At 45.4% G+C, this 21,220-nt stretch overlaps 1 protein-coding gene across 3 annotated transcripts in view; it reads right to left on the bottom strand.

The window, feature by feature from the left end:
- Positions 1 to 69: 69 nt before the first annotated feature.
- Positions 70 to 21,220, bottom strand: part of ptprz1b (protein tyrosine phosphatase receptor type Z1b) — an 83,199-nt gene continuing 62,048 nt past the window's right edge. Inside the window, exons 15-32 of one of the 3 annotated variants that reach the window (XM_030720006.1) lie at positions 16,825 to 16,969; positions 16,648 to 16,736; positions 16,456 to 16,541; positions 15,419 to 15,439; positions 14,162 to 14,258; positions 13,995 to 14,077; positions 13,785 to 13,919; positions 13,296 to 13,427; positions 13,050 to 13,207; positions 12,822 to 12,957; positions 4,983 to 5,129; positions 4,796 to 4,889; positions 3,362 to 3,435; positions 3,128 to 3,256; positions 2,893 to 3,042; positions 2,658 to 2,800; positions 2,445 to 2,580; positions 2,072 to 2,344 (exon numbers count right to left, since the gene is read on the bottom strand). In XM_030720006.1, coding sequence (XP_030575866.1) covers positions 2,201 to 2,344; positions 2,445 to 2,580; positions 2,658 to 2,800; positions 2,893 to 3,042; positions 3,128 to 3,256; positions 3,362 to 3,435; positions 4,796 to 4,889; positions 4,983 to 5,129; positions 12,822 to 12,957; positions 13,050 to 13,207; positions 13,296 to 13,427; positions 13,785 to 13,919; positions 13,995 to 14,077; positions 14,162 to 14,258; positions 15,419 to 15,439; positions 16,456 to 16,541; positions 16,648 to 16,736; positions 16,825 to 16,969 — 2,099 coding nt within the window. In that variant the 3' untranslated portion in view covers positions 2,072 to 2,200. Of the gene's footprint in view, positions 2,345 to 2,444; positions 2,581 to 2,657; positions 2,801 to 2,892; positions 3,043 to 3,127; positions 3,257 to 3,361; positions 3,436 to 4,795; positions 4,890 to 4,982; positions 5,130 to 12,821; positions 12,958 to 13,049; positions 13,208 to 13,295; positions 13,428 to 13,784; positions 13,920 to 13,994; positions 14,078 to 14,161; positions 14,259 to 15,418; positions 15,440 to 16,455; positions 16,542 to 16,647; positions 16,737 to 16,824; positions 16,970 to 21,220 lie in introns of all 3 variants that reach the window. The other 2 variants (XM_030720008.1, XM_030720007.1) reach the window with 2 other exon arrangements.

Below are 21,220 nucleotides of genomic sequence, written 5' to 3' on the forward strand. Positions count from 1 at the left end.
GAGCTGGACTTCTTCTCCTGCTGTCTCTGAGAATAAAACACCTGCAATGAAAGAGACACGAGTGAAGGTTTGAACAAATCTTTAATAATCTTGTTGCATTATACATACAGCACCAGTTCATAGCTGGAGACAAAGGTATAGACATTAAGCTGCTACTGTAATAGAGATAAAAAGAGATACCATTTCATTAAAACTATAAACATGATCAATATTTCCAGGCTAAAATTATCAAATAGGATCCACACAGTTATATATTTGTGTAAATGACTAGAAAATCACCTTTTATAGTAAAATAGAAAATATGTAGAGGTACAGTATAAACATACAGTAAATTTGGCCTTTAAAGTATTCAGGGATATTTACACATAAAGAGTTTTATTCCAGTTTGAACTGATCTGTGTTCAGCTGCAGTCTCCTGTGTGATTTATGCCAGAGGACTGAAAGGGACTGACAGGCTGGCGTAGTCGTGTCTGACGCAGTAGAAAGCATTTGGACCCTTTCAGGAAAATGAAAACAGTCATAACAGGCGCTACCAGGAATTTCATTTTCAGTCGCTGAGTATTAATGTTACGCCCCCAAAATATCAAGAAGTTCAGCAGTTCATATTACTTTCCCTTGTCTCATTTCATGACAGTGAATTTTTACAGCTTCATGGCAGAACAGTCTCAACTGAATGAAGATCTTTTTTTTTTTTAATTCATATCTCTGCTTAAGTCGATAAGAAAATAAGAAATGTCATCTGTTATGATTTATTCTGCTGGAGAAGATCTTCGCTTCTATTCTGGTTTCATTCTCAAAAGATGAATTTTGGGTTGCGTCCTACTTTAAATCCCAGATTTCATCTTGTTCCTTTTTTACAAAACAACTGAGCTCAACGAGACAGGGATCACCTTTAAAAAAAAACAGGTAGAAATAAGTCACCAGTATTTTGGCATATTAGTCACACAGCTGCTTTTAAAAAGTACAATAACGTGACTTACAAAAGGCACTGGGTACCAGAGACCATGGAGCCAGTTGCAAGGAGACGTAATCAAAAAACAAGCAGATTCTGGTTAGTAAAAACATGGTTCTAATTAAGGGTACTTGGTAGCTGAAGCCCCAGAATGTGCTGGTTGTGCAGTGCATTCCATATTTTGCAGGAAAACAGAGGATTATCTTGCATCATTTCCCTTTTTAACATTATTTTTCATTTGCACTTTACCTACATTTATCTGTATTTCCACAAATGGGCTTTGCCTGTGGATTTCTTTAATATTGATTTCTGTTCTTTTTTTTCTTAGAAGAAAGATGCAGCCTATGACACTAATGAAAAAATATACAAAGAAAAGTAAAAGAAAGAAAAATAAATGTTAAAGATTTCAGTGGAATTAATGTAATTATTGTGGATCTGTCACTGGAAAGAAAAAGCATTTCTAATAACATAAATTTGTATATTTCATGTTTATTGAGTTATTAAATAAACTCAAAGATAGCTGTTTGGGTGTCTCTCTGCTGCCTCCTGCTCCGTGCTGACCAGTGTCACAGACAGAGATGGAAGAAGCAGCGAGACTTTCTTGGCACTACCCCCTAACTGTAACTAATGGTTTTAATCATGATTAATTAAAAATTGCATGATAGCTTATCAATCTGAAATCAGCTATAACTTTGCAGGGTTTTCACGGTGAAGATATTAATCAAATGTTTTGGTCATCACATCTATTTGATCAGAGCTGCTGAAGGGAATCATTTCTGTCCAAAAGTCTGTTTTTTTCATTATTTAAACATTAGTACAGGATTTGTCAATAATTATTAAAGTTATTCATTCACTTATAAAGGGTCCCTTAGGAGAAGGCGGTACCTTTTTCTCTGATCTAGTAGATTGTGCAGCTTTGTCTGCTGTGCATGCTAAAATCAATAAAGGTCACTTTCAGGTGTTTCAGACATGGAGACGTGGAGACTGTGACGCAGCTGAAATCTCTGAAGATTACGAGTTTCCTTCATAACAACTGAGCGTGAAGAGAGTATTTTAGATTACGTGAGGTTTTATTAGAGTGCTTTACTTATTTTGATCTTATAAATAATGATCATTGACTATACATGAAAGCAGCATGAGCAGCAGACATAGCTGTGAATCTCACACAGTGTGTTTGGATTATCTTCTCATAATTTGAAACGTGTGCGCGTGTGATGTATTTTCTCTGTTGTGCATGTGTGTGGACGTCTACATGAGTGACTCCAGGCTCTCTGCGATGTTGGTCTGTCCCAGCGGTACAGATCCGTTGGTCTCGGGACTCTGCAGGGCTCTCTGGTCCTCCTGGCTGCTCACCAGGCTCAGCACCGCTCTGTACAGATACTGGTACTGCTCCTGTAAGAGGCAAAAACACAGGTAACAGGCTGCACCTGATGCCTGTTTCTTTCTAAATTATGCTGGTGGACTGAGAATTTAGAGCCTTAAGAGTACTTACTATATCATTAAATACCCCAGGCCTCATGAGGTTGGTCATCCGTGCCACCTGGTAGACGTCTACTGATCCCTCCTCCTCTAGCTGATTGGACAGGGTGGTGAGGGCACAAAACAACCCTGATGTAGCACCTCCCAAACTACACACACACACAAAACCCCATTAATAACAAACAGATTTAATGATGAGAATGATCTTAATCAGAATCATACTTACAGATCATGTACGATCACTGGTCCCTGTGTGTGTCTGCTCTGCTCTCTGACTGTGTTAACAAGATCAAAGCTGTTTCTGATCGGACTGTCTGGGTTGGGCCAGCAGGTGGCGCTGTACTGGCGCACTTCCAACACGTAATTGTTCTGGATGGGCACAGATGAAAAAACAGATTTAGAGTCTCAGACTGGTTGTATTAAAACATTTATGTAAAATATTCTCTTATATTGTGTGTTACCTGTGGAGACTGGACTGTAAAGTCCTGCACCAAAAGTCTCTCATCATTGGACAGACATATGTGCTCCTCCCTGGAGTACGACACAGTGAAACCATCAATGCTCAGTGGCTGGTCTTTACTGGGCCAGTACACACCACACTCTTCTTCTCTCTGAGATAAACAGGAAACATGTTTAAGTGTGTGTGGTTATATACAGGTAACTCAAAGTTCTACAGAGTATGTGTGTGTTTTATACCTGATTGTGTGAGTCAGGCAGACGGACAACAATCTGTGAATTGTGTTCCCAGATCATTCTCCAGAAATCTGCCACCGTGCTGCTCAGAGGAGTCTGGCTCACTATGAACTCCTTAGTGTGGTGATGTCCCTGTGGAAGTACGAGCAGCATCACACCACCAGCTAATGTTTTGCTCAAGACAGGAAAAGTTCCCTTTAAAGAATGATTTAAATATACAACTTCCAGTGGTCTCACCATCACGTAGGATGCATTGATGTAGCCTGTGGAGTTTGATTCTGAAGCAGTCAGAGAGACTCTTGATCTCTCCACTACACAGAGACATGGAGACATAAGTTAGAGATAAAATGCCCAAAAATAAGACAGGAAACCATAGTCCTGCATTTCAGATTTAAAGGTGTGTTCATGGGCAATTATTGAACAGGTGAGGCTGATAAAACTTTCCCTGCATCAGGTTACTGGTCCAAACTGCTATTTGTTGTCACAATCATGAACCAACAGAAAAACAAATCCCACACCCATTACATCATCAATACAGGTAATTAACATGCAATTTTATGCAATTATTTACAGATTGGTTATAAAACATGTGTATGTCGATAGTGTTTATTAGAAATGAACAAAGATTCTGGGTCTGAAAAGTGAGGGCAATAAAAAGTGCCTTAGAGCTGCATTCTTTGTGATGACCACCAGGTGGCGCCTCCTCCTCTGCAAAAGCACAGTCGGCTCCTGTAAGCTATGACCACTGTAAACATTTTCCCTGACTGTATCATAGACTCATTCATTCTTTGTTTAATTCAGTAGTTTAAAAACCCAGGATAAATTATGGTCCCCATTATTGTTCAGAAGAATAATAAAGCTGGGTCTGATTTAGGGTAGGCATTCCTTATGAAAGACCAGTTGCTACCAAATGAGCAGTCTGTCCATCTCACAGCCAGCTTTCATGTGGTTTCAAAAAGCTAAGATGGCAACAGCAAAGATGCTCCATTGAAGGCAATTGGTGACATCATGTTGGAAATGTCCATCTTTTTATACAGTCTATGAATTTGCCACAGTACTTTAGAGTACTACAGCAAGTAGCACAGAGTCATGTTAAACCTAATTTACAACCCCACCTTCCAAGTCTGTGAATGTAGCTTCTTCAATATTTTAGGGCTTCCTGTATAACCAGAGGATGTCTCGGCAACAGATAATAGATATCTGAGCTAAGATTTCCTGTTCCATCAGCCAGTAATTGTTTGATACAGATAAAAAAATCAAATAAAAACCAAATAATGCAAAGGAAAGTCACGTACATGAGATTAGTCAATACTGCTTGGACTACAAGTGGACAATATGTGGACAGCAAAAAGCTTCTGGTACCTTGTCCCTGGCCTATAGATTCTGTTAGTTCATCTCTATACAGAGTTCATACTAGACCGAACAGCAATGCAGGTGACTGCAATGAATAATATCAGTGAGTATTACTCATCTACAAACCTCAACTTTCAAGCCAATAAAAGAGAAAAGTGAAGCTTAACTTAAGCTCCTCATCATGTCGTCTGATATTGTGCTTATGTTGGTTCTTATTACATTCACAAAAGTTACACTTAATGAAATTAACATAAATTAACTGCAACATGTTGTTGGGAGTTGCCTGCTTTGCCCAGTTAGTAATCCAGATCTGCTTACCAGGCATCAGAGCTCTGGCTCTGTTCCTCTCAGCATTGCCATCTTTCAGGGCGGTGCTGTAGTCTGCGTGCTTTGCCTGACGCTGACTAATTAACTGGAACACAATAAAGACATTTGGTTACATTTATTGTGTACATGTTAGGAACATGAGGTCGGTGGAAAAAAGGAAGCATGCTGTATGCTGTACCTTGAATTGTTTGTCCATACGTGTCCTGCCTGTTGCACCAGGGGTCAGGAGGTCAGACACGTAACTGTGGAGGAGGTCAGAGGTCACCAAGGTGTCCCGGCTCAAGACAGCTTCAACTAGAGCATCATGGATGAACACATACTGCTCCTAGAAGAGAGTGAGAGCAAAGAGCAGGCTGGTCTCAGTAAGGTGCTGTATGTTTAAATGCCTTCATCTAGATTGTCTTTATATAAGTGGCCTAGGTTGCCTACACTTGCTTTGAGGTGCTCAAAGTACAAAAAATTCTCTTAGATAAACTCAGCAGCAATGCATCTTTTCAGAAATCGAGGCCCAGTTAGTCCAGAAATTCACAAACTTTGCTGTAAGCAGTTTCATGAAGAGGCTACTTTTTTGTACTGTCTGCATCCACCAAAAAAAAAAAGAAGCATGCAGCAAGTTACCACAGAACTGAACACATGCATCCCTCTGCACAGCGGCATGATTATTATGCCAGTCAGTTCAGACCACATTACACTGACTAACAATCAGTTCGTGGAAACTTACACTTATTTGCTTCTTTGCACATGTTTAGTTTTGTAATACAGGCTTTTATTTCCCAAAAAGAAGTACGTTTGTGTAGATTCTCAGTCATCCAGGTCATAGTAGTCTCAAGAGTTTGAAAAACGTTGATTGGACTTTTTTGAAGACATTTCACCTCTCATCCAAGAGGCTTGTTCAGTTCTGAAACCAAACGATGGAGAGTTGCAGGTATTTAAACCCTGCTGGGGGTTGTTCCTCTTTGGAAGTGGTCGCTGACCCAATATTAATCTATTGATCATGTGCATCATCACATGAGGGGTTTCGGGTGAAGCCACTGTGAGACTTTGCCCCACCCTATTAGGTGACCTATTGAAATCACCTGAAGTAGAGTGGGGCTTGAGGCGCCTGGGAAGAGATCTCGAGACAGCATTGTAGGTGGCTGACAGCTGGTGTCATAATCACCTCCTCTGTTCAGTGATGGTCATTCACAGTGGACATAGATGATTCTTTTATTCCTCTTTCAAACCATCTGTTTTCCTAGTCCAAAATGTGACCATTGGCATCCTTGAAAGAGTGACCTTTAACCTTTAGGTGCAGATGTACAGCTGAGTTTTGTCCTGTCTGTCAAGACTCGAGGAGGAAGAGGACACACAAGCGGTGGCTGATGAAAGCAAGGTGCAAGTTTATTTACAGTAATTGATAGAGGTGCAAAGACAAGGGGGTCCAGGAAGGCGAGGGGGGAGGCGGCTGAAGCGGGTCGAGAGGCTGAAGGAATTCCCAGGTGGTGAGGGGCCAGCTGTGGTACGGCGTGGAGCGGCGGGTTGACGAAAAGCCGGGGTTTCCGAAAGGACGAGCAGGAACTGACACGGGGATCTGAAAAAGGAGCGAACACGAAGAGCAGGTAAGTAATATACATCCACGAAAGCGAGAGTCACACCAGAGAGCCGGTACTAACTGAGAAGTAGTCAATGATCCAGCGAAGAGTGATGGTCTGCTGGCAGCTTAAAAAGACCCTGCCTGATGACTTGATCCGTAGCAGGTGTGGTGATCTCCGCCCTAGGGAGGCGGAGACACCGGAACCTCCGCTGTGGCCCGCAGGACAAACACACATGTATACAGACACACACACACGCAGACCCTCCCCCTAGGTTATGACAGTACCCCCTCCTCAACGGGAGCCTCCTGGCGACCGAAACTTCTCGGGATGGCGCCGCCGGAACTCCCGCACCATGGCCGCATCCAGAATGTTAGCTCGGGACACCCAGGATCGCTCTTCGGGACCGTAGCCCTCCCAGTCCACCAAGAACTGATAACCCCGCCCCCGACGGCGGGCGTCCATAATGCGACGGACGGTGTAGATCCGCTGGCCATCGAGAAAACGGGCAGGAGGAGGTGAGGCAGCTGGAGGGCACAAAGGACTGGTGGCAACAGGCTTAAGTTGGGAGACATGGAAGACGTTATGGATGCGCATGGTACGAGGGAGTTTGAGGCGGACAGACACAGGGTTAACGATGGAGTCGATCTCGAAGGGCCCCAGGAAGGTGGGGGCCAGTTTCCTAGACTCGGCACGGACTGGAACGTTTTTCGTGGAGAGCCATACCTTTTGGCCTGGTTGGTAGTCCGGCGCAGGGGTCCGATGGCGATCAGCGACGCGTTTGTTTTGCTCCTTCGTCCGAAGCAGAGCTGCGCGGGTGGACCTCCATAGCCGGCGACAGCGGCGAAGGTGATGCTGGACGGAGGGAATGGTGAGATCCTCCTCGATGGCAGGGAGGAGTGGCGGTTGGAAACCCAAGGAGGCCTCGAAGGGGGACACCCCTGTGGCGGAGGAGGAGAGAGAGTTATGTGCATACTCAACCCACGCCAAGTGGGAACTCCAGGTGGCCTGATTGGTGGACGCCACGCATCGTAATGCTGCCTCCAACTCCTGGTTGGCCCGTTCCGTCTGCCCATTTGTCTGGGGATGATAACCAGAGGAGAGGCTCACCTTGGCTCCGAGAGATGTACAGAACTCCTTCCAGACCTGAGATGTGAACTGGGGCCCCCGATCCGACACGATGTCTTCAGGAATCCCATGGAGCCGAAAAACGTGGGTGGTGAGAAGCCGGGCCGTCTCCAAGGCGGAGGGGAGCTTGGGTAGCGCAACGAAGTGGGTGGCCTTGGAAAACCGGTCGATAATGGTCAGGACCACGGTGTTTCCTTCAGAGGGAGGAAGTCCTGTGACGAAGTCCAGAGCTATGTGAGACCATGGTCGCTTAGGGGTGGGTAAGGGCCGGAGGAGACCTGATGGAGGTGACAGAGAAGGTTTATTTTGTGCACAAATGCTGCATGCTGCCACGTACTCACGGGTATCCTTAATCAATGTAGGCCACCAGAAATAACGCTGGAGGAAGGCCACAGTGCGATTGGCCCCGGGATGGCACGTGAATTTGGCTGCGTGTCCCCATTGCAGTACGCGGCTTCGCACTCGAGAGGGAACATAAAGGCGGTTGGGGGGTCCCGTCCCAGGATCTGGTTCAGTCCGTAGAGCTGCCTGAATGGCGGATTCGATCTCCCAGGTGATGGCTCCAATGACGCAAGAGGGAGGCAAGACAAACTCTGGCTGCGAGGAGGAGTCCGTGGAGCTGAACTGTCGGGACAGAGCGTCGGGCTTGACATTCCGTGACCCAGGTCTATAAGAGATAGTAAAGTTAAATCGGGTAAAAAACAAGGCCCACCTGGCCTGCCGGGGTTTCAAACGTCTGGCGGTTCGCAGATAGGCCAGGTTCTTGTGATCAGTCCAGACCAAGAAGGGATGCGTCGCGCCCTCCAGCCAGTGCCGCCATTCCTCCAAGGCTAGTTTGATGGCCAGCAGCTCCCGGTCCCCTACGTCGTAATTCCGTTCTGCCGGGGAGAGGCGGCGAGAGAAGAAGGCGCAGGGTCGGAGGCTACCCATGGACTGTTGGGACAACACTGCCCCTACCCCCACGTCGGACGCGTCCACCTCCACGACGAATGAGTTGGATAGGTCAGGTTGGATGAGGATGGGTGCGGAGGCAAACCGACCCTTCAGGAGCGCGAAAGCCTCTGCAGCGGCGGGGGTCCATCTGAAAGGAATCTTGGGAGAGGTGAGAGAGGTCAGAGCATGGGTGATGGAGCTGTAATCTTTAATGAAGCGGCGGTAGAAATTGGCGAAGCCCAGAAAACGCTGCAGCTGTTTCCGATCCGCTGGCTCGGGCCAATCCAGGACCGCTTGTACCTTAACTGGGTCCGCCTTGATCTGCCCTTTACCAATAATGTATCCCAAGAACGCCGTGGACTCCACATGAAACTCGCACTTCTCCCCCTTCACGAACAGACGATTCTCCAGTAACCGCTGCAACACCTGCCGCACATGTCCCTGATGCTCCTGTAATGAGGATGAGAAGATCAAAATATCATCGAGATAGACAAACACAAAATGATTGATGAAGTCCCGGAGTATGTCATTTACGAGGGCCTGGAACACAGCTGGCGCGTTGGTTAGGCCGAAGGGCATGACAAGATACTCGAAGTGGCCGAGGTGAGTGTTGAAGGCAGTCTTCCACTCGTCTCCCTGCCGGATCCGGACGAGATGGTAAGCGTTCCGGAGATCCAGTTTGGTGAAGATGGCTGCCCCCTGCAGGAGCTCAAAGGCAGAGGTGAGAAGTGGCAAAGGATATTTGTTGCGCACAGTGATTTCGTTCAGACCGCGGTAGTCAATACAGGGCCGGAGGGTCTTGTCCTTCTTGGCCACGAAGAAAAACCCCGCGCCCATGGGAGAGGTGGAGGGTCGAATCAGACCGGACGCCCGAGCTTCGGTGATATATTTTTCCATGGCATCTCGTTCCTGCGGAGAGATGCTGTAGAGGCGGCTGGAGGGGTAGGGCGCCCCCGGGATGAGGTCGATGGCGCAGTCGTAAGGCCGGTGGGGAGGCAGGGAAACAGCCCGGTCCTTATTGAATACTTCAGCGAGGTCGTGATAGATCGAGGGGACGCCGGACAGGTCAGGTGGGGTCCCCTCCCCCAAATCGGTGGACCGAGGGAGAGAGGGAGTTGCGGATCTGAGGCAGCGCTGGTGGCACCGCTCACTCCAACCCGAGATGCTGCGATTCGCCCAGTTAATCTGTGGATTGTGCAGTTGCAACCAGGGAAAGCCGAGGACGATGGGCGTCTGTGCAGAGTCAAACAGGTAAAAGGAGAGCCGTTCAGAGTGATTACCCGACAGAGTCACAGAAAGCGGTTGGGTCTTGTGAGTGATTTCAGAAAGCTTGGCGCCGTCCAGAGCGGAGACCAGGAGAGGCGTGGGTAGCGCTGTGGAAGGAACACCCCACTGCTGGGCGAGGGCACGGTCCATGAGATTTTTCTCAGCTCCGGAATCGAGGAGTGCCAAGACTGTGTGACTGCCTGATGGAAGATTTATCCTTGTCTGAAGCGTGAATCTGGGCAGGGAGGAGCATGCGTTAGCTTGACCCGCCAGTATCCCCACCATTACTGACGGGCGCGGTCTTTTGGGCAAACAGGGCATGACGCGATGTAGTGGCCCTTTTTGCCACAGTAGATGCACTCCCCCGCCTCCCATCTCCGTCGTCGCTCAGAGAGAGACAGCCGTGCGCGGCCGAGTTGCATGGGTTGCTCCTCCGCGTCGCAAGGGGGCGCCGTAGCCGAGCTGTCGTCCGCTAGGAGGCTCCTCCGGTCCGCGGAAACCGCCCGGCGAGGGGCATGCTGGGAGTTGTAGTTCCTCGGAGTCCGTCGTGCTCTCAGGCGGTCATCTACATGGATACACAATGAAATCACGGCCTCCAAGGACTGAGGCAAATCCCTAGTGGCAAGTTCATACTTGAGATCATCATTAATATTGTTCAGGAATACTCCCCTGAGCGCCTTTTCCTCCCAGCCGGCCTCCTCCGCGAGGATCCGGAAATCCACGGAGAAATCCGCCATGCTCTGTTGTCCCTGCCGCAGGCTGAGCAACTTCTGGGATGCGGATTCAGGGCTGGTGCCTTTATCAAACACCTCCTTAAATCGAGACAAGAACGCAGGGAAAGACAGATCGGGGTTTCCCCGTAACACAGCGTGCCCCCACTCTAATGCTCTACCGCGGAACAGATTGACCATAAAACCAATCTTTGCACAATCAGAAGCGTAGGCATTTCTCTGTTGCCGGAAAACGAGGGAACATTGGGTGAGGAAACCTCCACATTTCCCTAACTCACCGCGGAACACCTCCGGGATGGGCAGGGCTTTCTCCAACGCTACGGCGGGCTCGGTCGCGGAAGCCAAACCAGCCGGCGGATCTGTCGGCGGAGGGGATAAATCCTGGTGACGGGGCGTAGCGGATGACATGGTGGATTCCAACATACCTCGGAGATCGGCGAGCTGTTGGGTGGCTGCGCCCAGCTGACTGGAAACCAGACGGAGCATATGGTCGTGACGCTGGAGGGTTTCCTCTTGAATAGCCAGGGCCCGATGAACCGGATCAGCGTCCGCGGTGTCCGGTTTTGGCTGGATCATTCTGTCAAGACTCGAGGAGGAAGAGGACACACAAGCGGTGGCTGATGAAAGCAAGGTGCAAGTTTATTTACAGTGATTGATAGAGGTGCAAAGACAAGGGGGTCCAGGAAGGCGAGGGGGGAGGCGGCTGAAGCGGGTCGAGAGGCTGAAGGAATTCCCAGGTGGTGAGGGGCCAGCTGTGGTACGGCGTGGAGCGGCGGGTTGACGAAAAGCCGGGGTTTCCGAAAGGACGAGCAGGAACTGACACGGGGATCTGAAAAAGGAGCGAACACGAAGAGCAGGTAAGTAATATACATCCACGAAAGCGAGAGTCACACCAGAGAGCCGGTACTAACTGAGAAGTAGTCAATGATCCAGCGAAGAGTGATGGTCTGCTGGCAGCTTAAAAAGACCCTGCCTGATGACTTGATCCGTAGCAGGTGTGGTGATCTCCGCCCTAGGGAGGCGGAGACACCGGAACCTCCGCTGTGGCCCGCAGGACAAACACACATGTATACAGACACACACACACGCAGACCCTCCCCCTAGGTTATGACACTGTCAAGGTGGCTCTTATATGTTGTGACATGAATTTGTGAGGTGGCTGTTTGGGTTCTCCAGTGTAGAGGTCTGAGCACTCCTCACTGCTCACATACACTACGTTGCTTATCTTGTTTGGAAGTTTTCTCCTTGGGATGAACCAGTTTTTGTCTTAGAGCATGGCTGGCTCTGAAGCACGCTGGGATGCTTGGAGAAAATTCTCCTGAGTTTCTCTGACAAACCTGCTACATAAGGGATGACAATGTTGTTCCGCTTGTCATTCTCTTTCTCCCTAGATGGTGTCTGACCTTCTTTCCTGTGCATCTTCGCTGATTTGATGAGGGCCCAGTTGGGATAACCACATGTTTTAAAGGCTTTCTTTACACGTGTGTGTTCCATTTCTTTCCCTTCTACGGAGTCCTGATTACCCCAAGTTTGTGTTTAATTCAGTTCAATTATAGTGCCAAATCACAACAAACAGCCTCAAGGCGCTTTATATTGTAAGGTAAAGACCCTACAATAATACAGAGAAAACCCAACAGTCAAAAAATACCAAAGCACTTGGTAACAGTGGGAAGGAAAAACTCCCTTTTAACAGGAAGAAACCTCCAGAATAACCAGGCTCAGGGAGGGGCAGCCATCTGCCGCGGCTGGTTGGGGGTGAGGGGAGAGAGAGGACAAAAGTTCCAGTTGGTGGTGGGAGTCAAAGAGTAGGTACTGGTCTGTGCGTGCGGGCTTCATATAAACTTCAATGCTGAGGCTTCCATCTTCCATCCTCAATGAGCACAGCACAGCCCAGGAACAGTAACCTGGCATCCTCCCTGTTGAAATTGATGTTTTTTATCCATTGCGTTGATGTGCTCAGTGAAGGCATCTACTTCTTGGGTTTTGATTGTGACCCAGATGTCACCCACATACCTGTACCTGTGGCTAGGTGCCATCCCTTTGAAGGAGGCCACTGGTACAGATATTTGGATGACACCTGGGTCACAATCAAAACCCAAGAAGTAGAAGCCTTAATGACCAACACCTTTTTTTCACACCTTGGCTCATGTAATGATGCACATGATTATTAGTGGGTCAATGACCACCTCCAATAGGTACAACCCCCACTAGGGTTTAAACACCGGGGACTCTCCACCTTTTGGTTTCAGAACTGAAGGAGCCTCTTGGATGAAGGTGAAACATCTTCAAAAAAATTTAAAGAAGTCCAGTCACCTTTTTTCAAGCTCTTGAGATTCTCAAAATGAAGGTAAATTCAAACAGTTTTATGTCTCTGCAATATCCTCTTACCTCTGTCTGAACCAGGAAATTCCTCTGTGTGCGGACATGCTTTAGAAAGCCAAGAACATTCACTGTCCCTTGATCCTGGATCTGCTGCAGCATGCTGTCTATCACAATGTAGGTTCCTGTCCTTCCTACACCAGCACTGTGACAGACACGCATCACATGTTAACACTACGTACACCATAAGGTTTGGCTCAGTATTAAAGTGCAATAAATCATCCACACACACTCTACCTGCAGTGTACCAACACAGGTCCCATCTCCTGTGTGCGGGCCCTGGAGGATGCTCTGATGAAGGACAGGACAGGCAGCGTATATTCTGGGACACCCATGTCCGGCCACTGGGTGTAGTGGTAATGAAGGACTGTGTGTTCAACTCTCCTTTGAGATGCCTGGAGGTTCGGCGAGAGTGTGAGAATCAAACCTCAAACCCACTTTGGACTATCACTGCAGAGGGAGGGGGGCTGTTTGTGTGTGTACCTTATTTGCGGTATCTCTGACTGTGAAAGTTCGCAGTGTGTAGTAAGCAAGTGTCTTGGTGTTTTTCAGGGTAACTTGGTAAGGCCCATAATCTTCCTGGTTCTCCTCTGGCCAGTACTGGTCACATTTTGTCTGTCGAAAGGGGAAAAAGTTTTATTCTGGGGATGTAGTTTAACTTTAGCCCTAATACATCTGAAACCACAGGCAAACATGTCAAATGAGAAATCTTCAAGTGTGTAACAGAACCAGACTGCACCAGTGTAGCTTCTGCAGTTTTTCAGCTGTCAGCCTGCAGTGAAACAAAATTAAATATCTGGAATTGAAAAAATGTAATTGGTGAAGAAGTCTGATGTGAATCAGTTGGTGTCTAGACCTGACAAGAGACAGGAAATATAAACTAAAAAGAAATCAGCTGCCTGGAGTCAGTGTGTATAATATCAGATAGAAAAATATCGCTGCGGTGAAGCTCGTGTTGGTGTGAGCTCCTACCCGTCCTTTCTCCTTCAGATTGGTGATCATGACAATAACTCCGATATTCTGCTGCCAGATCATCCTCCAAAAGTCTTCCCTGCCTGATCTGAGAGGCCCCTGAGCTGCGATGTATGCCCTCGTCCGCTCATAACCCTGAAAAAAGAAACACCTATGTGCTTGTGACAGCCTGGATGTAACGTGAACACGTAAAAAAGGAACTTTACTTACATCTACAAAGTTAGCATTGATGTAGTCCCCGCATTTCCCATCTCTGTCCAAACTGTTGGAGAGCTTCACTCTGCTGTGGTCATCTGAGAGAGGAAAAGTGTAATTAGTTACATTGGTGGGTTTCACAGTTAAAAGTTCAACAGTGTACGCACTGAAGGATGACATACAGGCCAGTATGTTTATGTATCTGTTCTTGTTTTTATTGTCAGGGTGATTGGAGCTGTCTGCAGTGATGCCCATGTCCACTGTGCATGCCTGCACCTCCTGAAACACACAACAGAATAATAATAAGAATGACATTAATTGCTCAGATGAGTACAATGAGGCTGTTTTTCTTATGAACAGGCACGTTGCAGCATTACAATATGATGGTCAAGTATATACTGCAAAGAAGCTACCGTACAAGAAATAAGCAGCACTGAATGATATCACATTAAATGAGAAGGTGAGCTGTGTGTAGAAATAAGAGAAGATGAAATAAAGGCACATACTGGGATGAGATTGTTCTAATTTTTGATCTAATGTGTGCAGCAGACTGAGGTTGACCCTGTATTTAAGCCTCATATTTCCATAAAGCTTTGAGAGCAAAAGGCGACTGTTAATGGCAAGTCCCAAACAAGCAGGAACTTCCAGGGCTGCAAAATTAAGCCAACGGGGGAAGTGTTTAAAAAAAAAAAAAGCAGTTCCTGGAGTGGCCACTTGAGGCTGGGTTGAAAAGTGACATTTTGTAGCAGAAATGAAGCATGTTTACAGCTTGGTACATAAAATGATATTGGGTTCCATAGCTGCTTGTCCCTTCATGACAACTGTATAGGGAATGAATTTGTAACTCACGTTATTAAACTTTCTTCAAGGCTTAGAGTTAAGGACTGTAGCTGCTTTGTGCCAACATTGGTGGCGGTAGCCGTTAGGCATCTGCTAGGCCTCGCCTTAGCTAGTTTGAGTCATGGGCCTAGCGTTTCTCGACTGTGTTTGCACCTTCTGGACTGTTTTAATGCAACCATGTGACAAATAATATGGCTTATTGTGTAGTTAAGTGTACTAGCAGTCCTTCCAAGTCTATCATCCAGTTTTGGTAAGTGAAATTATCATATTTTATTTGTCTGTTTCTTTGTCTGTGCATTCTACTCATACAGTCAATGGATGCAAGTTGCAAGTCTTAGCTTGTGCTATTATCATAGTATCTCTGTGAGAGTGTTTAGCTCGCACTCAAGGCCCTGTGTTGTGTATAACATATGGTAAGGGCAGTCGAGGTACCGATACATTTTATTCACAGATAAAACATCATGCAACACTAAATTTACAGCAGAGATTTTGTTTTTTGTTTTTTTTTACAGTTGCAGGGTGTTAGAGATAAAACTTGTAAATAAGGACAAGAAAACAACAACACCTCTGCAACAGGAGAGGGATGGCAGGCGTCTTACCTCGTAGGACTCTTTGACAATCTAATGGAGGGTGGTGAGGATGCAGAAAGCACGACGATGGTGGAGATGAGAGGAGAGTGGGATAGGGGGCCAAGATGATGGACAGACAGACAGACAGACAGGGAGTCAGTGCAGGTACAGGATATAGGGGTTCAGATACACACAGAAAGGTGTGTTTAAAGTTCACAGCTCCCATCTGAGCTGTGGACTTTAAACTTGCAACTATGTAAGCCATCTTCTATTATTCTACAGGTGTAATAATAAATAAGGCTCATTTTAATGTAAAAATGTAGGTTTATTGTTGTGGCAAAAGAAAAAGTAAAAACACAAGCCCCCCTGGCAATTATAAGGGAGAAGTAAACTTCATCTAATCCTATCTGTGTGTTTCTTAGGAGGTTCATGCTAGGAAATAGGGGTGACTAATGTCATGCAAATGTACCTGTTGAAATTAATCCACATATTCCTCTCAAATTGTTAACCAGCATTCAGATATGTCAATACTCTCCACATAGGACTATTATCTTTTTTTTGCACATTCAGTACAAGCAGAGATGGAGATTTTTAAAAGCCTGAACGTCAATAGGTAATTTGCAACGAACTGTCCTGGCATTTACAAACCTGCCTGTCAGTTGTAAAGTCCTATTTTCAGGTTGCCATGTTTGAATTTAGAGTCTGGAGTGAGAAGAAAGCTGCACTGTCATGGTTAGTACCAAACTAGCCTTCCTGTATGTTGATGCTGCACATGGACGTTACACATCAACGCTGTGCTAAATGATCTGCCTAAAGAACGTGATGTTAATAGAGATATGGAAGAGCATTAAGGGGCTATGACAAATGAGATACTGCACTTATGCAAGGGGCCAAAGCTAGGTGAGCCATTTATATGCTGGTTACATTGCAATACAAGTAAAAATACAAGACAAGTAAGATTTTAGGAAACTCACTAAAAGAGCAAACATACTGTGATTCACTGGAATTGTTTTTAACAAAAATATATTTTTCTGAACTCAAATAATATGACTGGGAATCTCACGGACCTCAAACTCCTTGGAGAAAGTGTTGGTGGCGTGGAGCTCCATGACATGCTTCACAAACTGCTTCACTGTCAGTGGCTCGTGGCCATCTGGAACACAAGACTGAATATTTACTACATGCTGCTCACCTCAGCTTAACAGTGTTTCAAATGGCAATTAAAATAAGACTGCTAGGGGATCCGGTGAGCATGTTACCTGTAGCCAACAGCAGGGGTGTAGACGGAGCAGATACAACTTTAGGTGATGTGTCATCTGGGTAGAAATTGGCTGCCTGGAAACAGTTTCTGTGACATAGACACACACAATCTGAATCTGAAGTAAAGTGCAGGGATAAAAATTATACAGACACTGTATGTTTGAGTGGGTGTGTACCTCCAGTAGATGAGTATTCCCACCAGTACCAGCAAACACAGGATGGTGAGAGTGGAGACAATAGCCAGAGGAATGACTGTCCTCTTCTCCCTGTCCACACCCTCAACAAGCCCGACCCGAGACTCATGGCTGCTGTTGCTGCCCTCTGAAAGAGAGGAGACAGAGATGCTTGATGCTGAGAGAGAGAGAGACACAGGAGGAGACAAGTTTCAAGGTCAAGAATGAACTTTTAATTTAATATAGTATAATATATTTACATGGCACAAAACAAAAGTTAGAAAAGATATATGAAGTTATAGTGACAAAAGGTTCAAACCTTTAAAAAAAAAAAAGTAAGAAAAAAGCCAGCGTGCACTTTATATAAGAGTTTCAAACTGCTCCCCAACAACTCCTGTGAAAAATGTCTGGTCAGGAATTAAATGTGGCTCTGATGACCACTTTGGGACAAAATAAATAAGCAGTAATCATAACATTGCTTATAAAGGTAGTATTGACTGTATTCCATTCAAGAGGAATCATTAAAAAAAACTTTTCTCAAGTCAGCCTATGGAGCTTGAAAAAAGGTCACTGGACTTCTTTTTGTTTCTTGAAGATGTTTCTCTCATCCAAAAGGCTTCTTCAGTTCTCAAACCAAAAGGTGGAGAGACCCAGGTATTTAAACCCCAGTGGGTGTAGTCTCCTGGAGGTGGTTGTGACCCACTATTGTTCATGCGCATAATCACATGTGCCAAGGTGTGAAAAGAGGCGTGAGTCATTACAATCGGTGGTTTTGGGTGAAACCATTCTGGGACTTTGCCCCATTCTATCAAGTAACCTCTTGAGGTCACCTGAACAAAGGTGTGAATGGGGGTTGAGGTGCCTGGCGAGGGAGCTCAGGACAGCATTGTAAGCAGGGGTAAAGTTGGTGATGTAATCCACCTCCTCTGTTCCAATTATGGTTGTTCACAGTGGACATAGATGGCTTCTTTTACTCCTCTTTTTTGAACCATCTGTCTTCCCAGTCCAAAATGTGAATGTTGGCATCCTCGAAAGAGTGCCCTTTCTCCTTTAGATGCAGATGCACAGCTGAGTCTTGTCCTGTCGAGGTGGCTCTTTTCTGTTGTGCCATTTGTTTGTGAAGAGGCTGTTTGGTTTCTCCAATGTAGAGGTCTGAGCACTCTTCACTGCACTTGGACAGCATACACTATGTTGCTTATCTTGTTTGGGGGTTTTGTCCTTGGAATAGACCAGTTTTTTGCCCTAAGAGTGTGACCTGGTTTGAAGTATACTGGGATGTTTTGTCATGGTTGGAGAAAATTCTTCTGAGTTTCTCTGTCCACAGGGGTTTAAATACCTGGGTCTCTCCACCTTTTGGTTTGAGAACTGAAGAAGCCTTTCGGATGAGAGGTGAAAAGTCTTTGAGAAACAAAAAGAAGTCCAGTTGGCCAGTCAAATTCCAGAGACTACTATGACCTGGATGACTGAGAACCTGCACAGACTTTTCTCAAGTCACTAGTGCTTTTCCTATTATGACAAGTCAAAATATCTGGCCTGTTATCACCTACTCAGATGATATACCTAACATGTTTGCCAACTGTTTCCTACCATGGATTTATTAAAGAGATCACTATTCTATGAGTCAGGGTTCCTGCTTTCTTTATAGGCATGTTTTTGGCTATATAAAAAAATCCAACTCCAATAGTCACTCTTCTTTGAGCTCTGGTTTGGTCTCCTCAAACTCCTGAGAGGAAGGTCTGGGTCTTTAACTGCTAAAGACTCAGACCAAGCAGAACTAGTTGCTCTGGTTAAACAAAAGCAGAGTAACCAGGTTGTGTTCATCAGCTAGTTGCTGTGTTCCCTGTTTGAACTGAACACTGAACACAGCTGTGTGAAATGTGGTAACACACTTTCTGGAATCCTTCCACATAACCCACAGTCATTTGATCCAGCTCTAATTGTCTGTGCCGCCACCAGCAATAATACTTCTGTACTCTACATGATTAGGGATTCTGACGAAGTTAAAATGAAGAACAGAGCACCACCTCAAACTTAGTTAGCTGCTGCATCATGTGCTGGGAATTCGACTACTATGCCACATTCTATAACAAAGGGGCAGGGCTGCGTAAAATACTTTATAGCATGTACCTTCCAGTTGCTCCTCTGTTGCCTTGTTGGTGTCCGTCAGTCTGACTAGAGGTACAAGAAGTCCCAACACAGGCGTTCTTGCACCATCAAAAAATAACCCATCCATACTGGAGAACTCCTGCACACCGTCTTCAGCTACAGCCTCTATGTCCTTTTTACTGCCTCCTTTTATGTATTCTTTATCCTCAAAAGTTGATTCAACCCCAATATATGGACTGTCAAGGCTTTTGTTTTGATTGTCTTTATCAAGGGAGCCATCATGGCCTTGTTCTTCACTGTGGTCAAGTAGTATGGACTCTGCTGCAGGTTCATTCCTACTGGCAGACAACTGCTGATCTTTTCTTCTTCCAGATACAAATTCTTCAGCGCTGTAGTCCCTCCGATTGCCTTTGGCACCTTTGACATCATTGCTACCTACAGCTTTGAAATCTTTTTTATCATTATTAAGTACCTTTAAATTTTCTCTAAGGTCAACCCCATCATGCTCTCCAGAGCCACTGACATCCTCAGCCCCACTGCCACTCTCGCTGTATACTGTCCTTCCTACAACACTTACCACTTTAGTTTCTATATATTTTTCTTTCAGCATATCCTTGATATTCCTTAAACTCTCATTTGCTTTTCTGTCTACTTTCTTTACTCTCTCATTGTCAATGTCTCTTACTCCTTTTCGTCTCATATTTTCTTCTTCCTCGCCATTTAGCTCACTTTCATTCTCCTTTCTCTCTTTCTTTGTCTCTGTTTCAGGGTCTTTGTTTTTGCTTTTTGTCCCATCTCTATCATTGCCTTCATCAGTGACCATCCTAGTTGCTGGTGATCTACTCTTTTCTTCAAAGCTAATAGTTGAAATTGCAAACACTGTAAATTCAGTGTTAACTGCAGGAGCTTCATTAACTTCCTCATTGAACTTGTTGCTACCAAAGCCAGAGCCTGATCCACTGTCTTCTGTTGGACTATCTGACAAATCCAGACTTTTAGAATCAAATAATGTTACTGCACTGATGTTGGAGTTATCCATTTGTCTATCCACCATGACTTCCATTTCTTGGATCTGACTGCCACTTTGAGAATGAGGAGAATTGGGGTTTTTATCATCAAGAGTGTTTGTTTTTGATGAGTTTATGGTACTCCAACCAGAATCAGGAAGAGAATAAGTGGCAAATAATTGATCCTGAGAAGAAGTGGTAGAGATTTGAGGGTATTCTACATCAGTCTGTACAGGAACAAAGGATGGCTCTTTAGAGGACTTGTCATTATGCTGAAAGATAACACCACTTTTCCTGTTTTCATGGAGGGCAGGAAAAAGATGGAAAATGTCAGTGTATTTGAATGGTGTCTGTGATGGAGGCATTATACTGAATAAATCTCCTTCAGCAGAGAATGTCCATTCAGGGACAGAGACTGTTGAGACTGCAGGGTCGATCACCATCCTGTTTAGAGTGCTTGTAAAGCCAGACGACTCATCAGTGGTTGAGTCTTCAACTCTCGGTGTAGGTGTATTTGCTGCAAGATATTGCAAAGTGAAAAAAGAAAATCCAAGACACCAAGCTTACAGAAATATCTCCTTTTGCATTGTGTTTCTCACACCATCAAAGATGGAAGAAAAAGAATTATCGACATCTTCATACCATATACAAGAAGTGAAGCATTGTTCTTCATTATGATTGTGAAAAGTCACCACAGATGAGGCACCCTACAGATAAAGCAAAGTTTGCATTCTTTAAAGAGGACAGAGGAAATGAACAACCACCAGAGTGTGCTGTTGAGGCACAGAAAGAATTCAGACAGAGAAGGAATCCCAAAGTAGATGACAATCACCAAGCTTGAGTGGATCCAAGTAGATTGCATTGAAAACTGAAACATAACCTTCTTGCGGAAAGATTTGCGAGAGAGTCAAACATATGACTACTGCAAACGACACAAACCAAAGCGAGAAAGGAAGCTGCTGATTATTACTCTAATCATCAATGGCACCAGATTCTTTCTGGCCATCACATTTACCATCACCACCAGCATTAGTCACATCAGCCACTAAACAAAATGCCACACTGATCAGAGAGCACAGCAGTGATTAGACGCACAGTCACAGGCCATTAAGAGGAGAAAAGCAAACATTCACCACACTTAAGTCCGGCTGTCTACCTTACCACTGAAGAACTTAATTTAATTGTGCTCTTGTGCAGTAAAATCCATCAAAATGACAATTCATAAATGCTTTTATTAAGAACTGGATATATTTTGTTTAACTGAATGCTAGATTTATTTCAAGAGA

The sequence above is a fragment of the Archocentrus centrarchus genome, chromosome 23, assembly GCF_007364275.1.
Source record: "Archocentrus centrarchus isolate MPI-CPG fArcCen1 chromosome 23, fArcCen1, whole genome shotgun sequence".
NCBI lineage: Eukaryota > Metazoa > Chordata > Actinopteri > Cichliformes > Cichlidae > Archocentrus > Archocentrus centrarchus.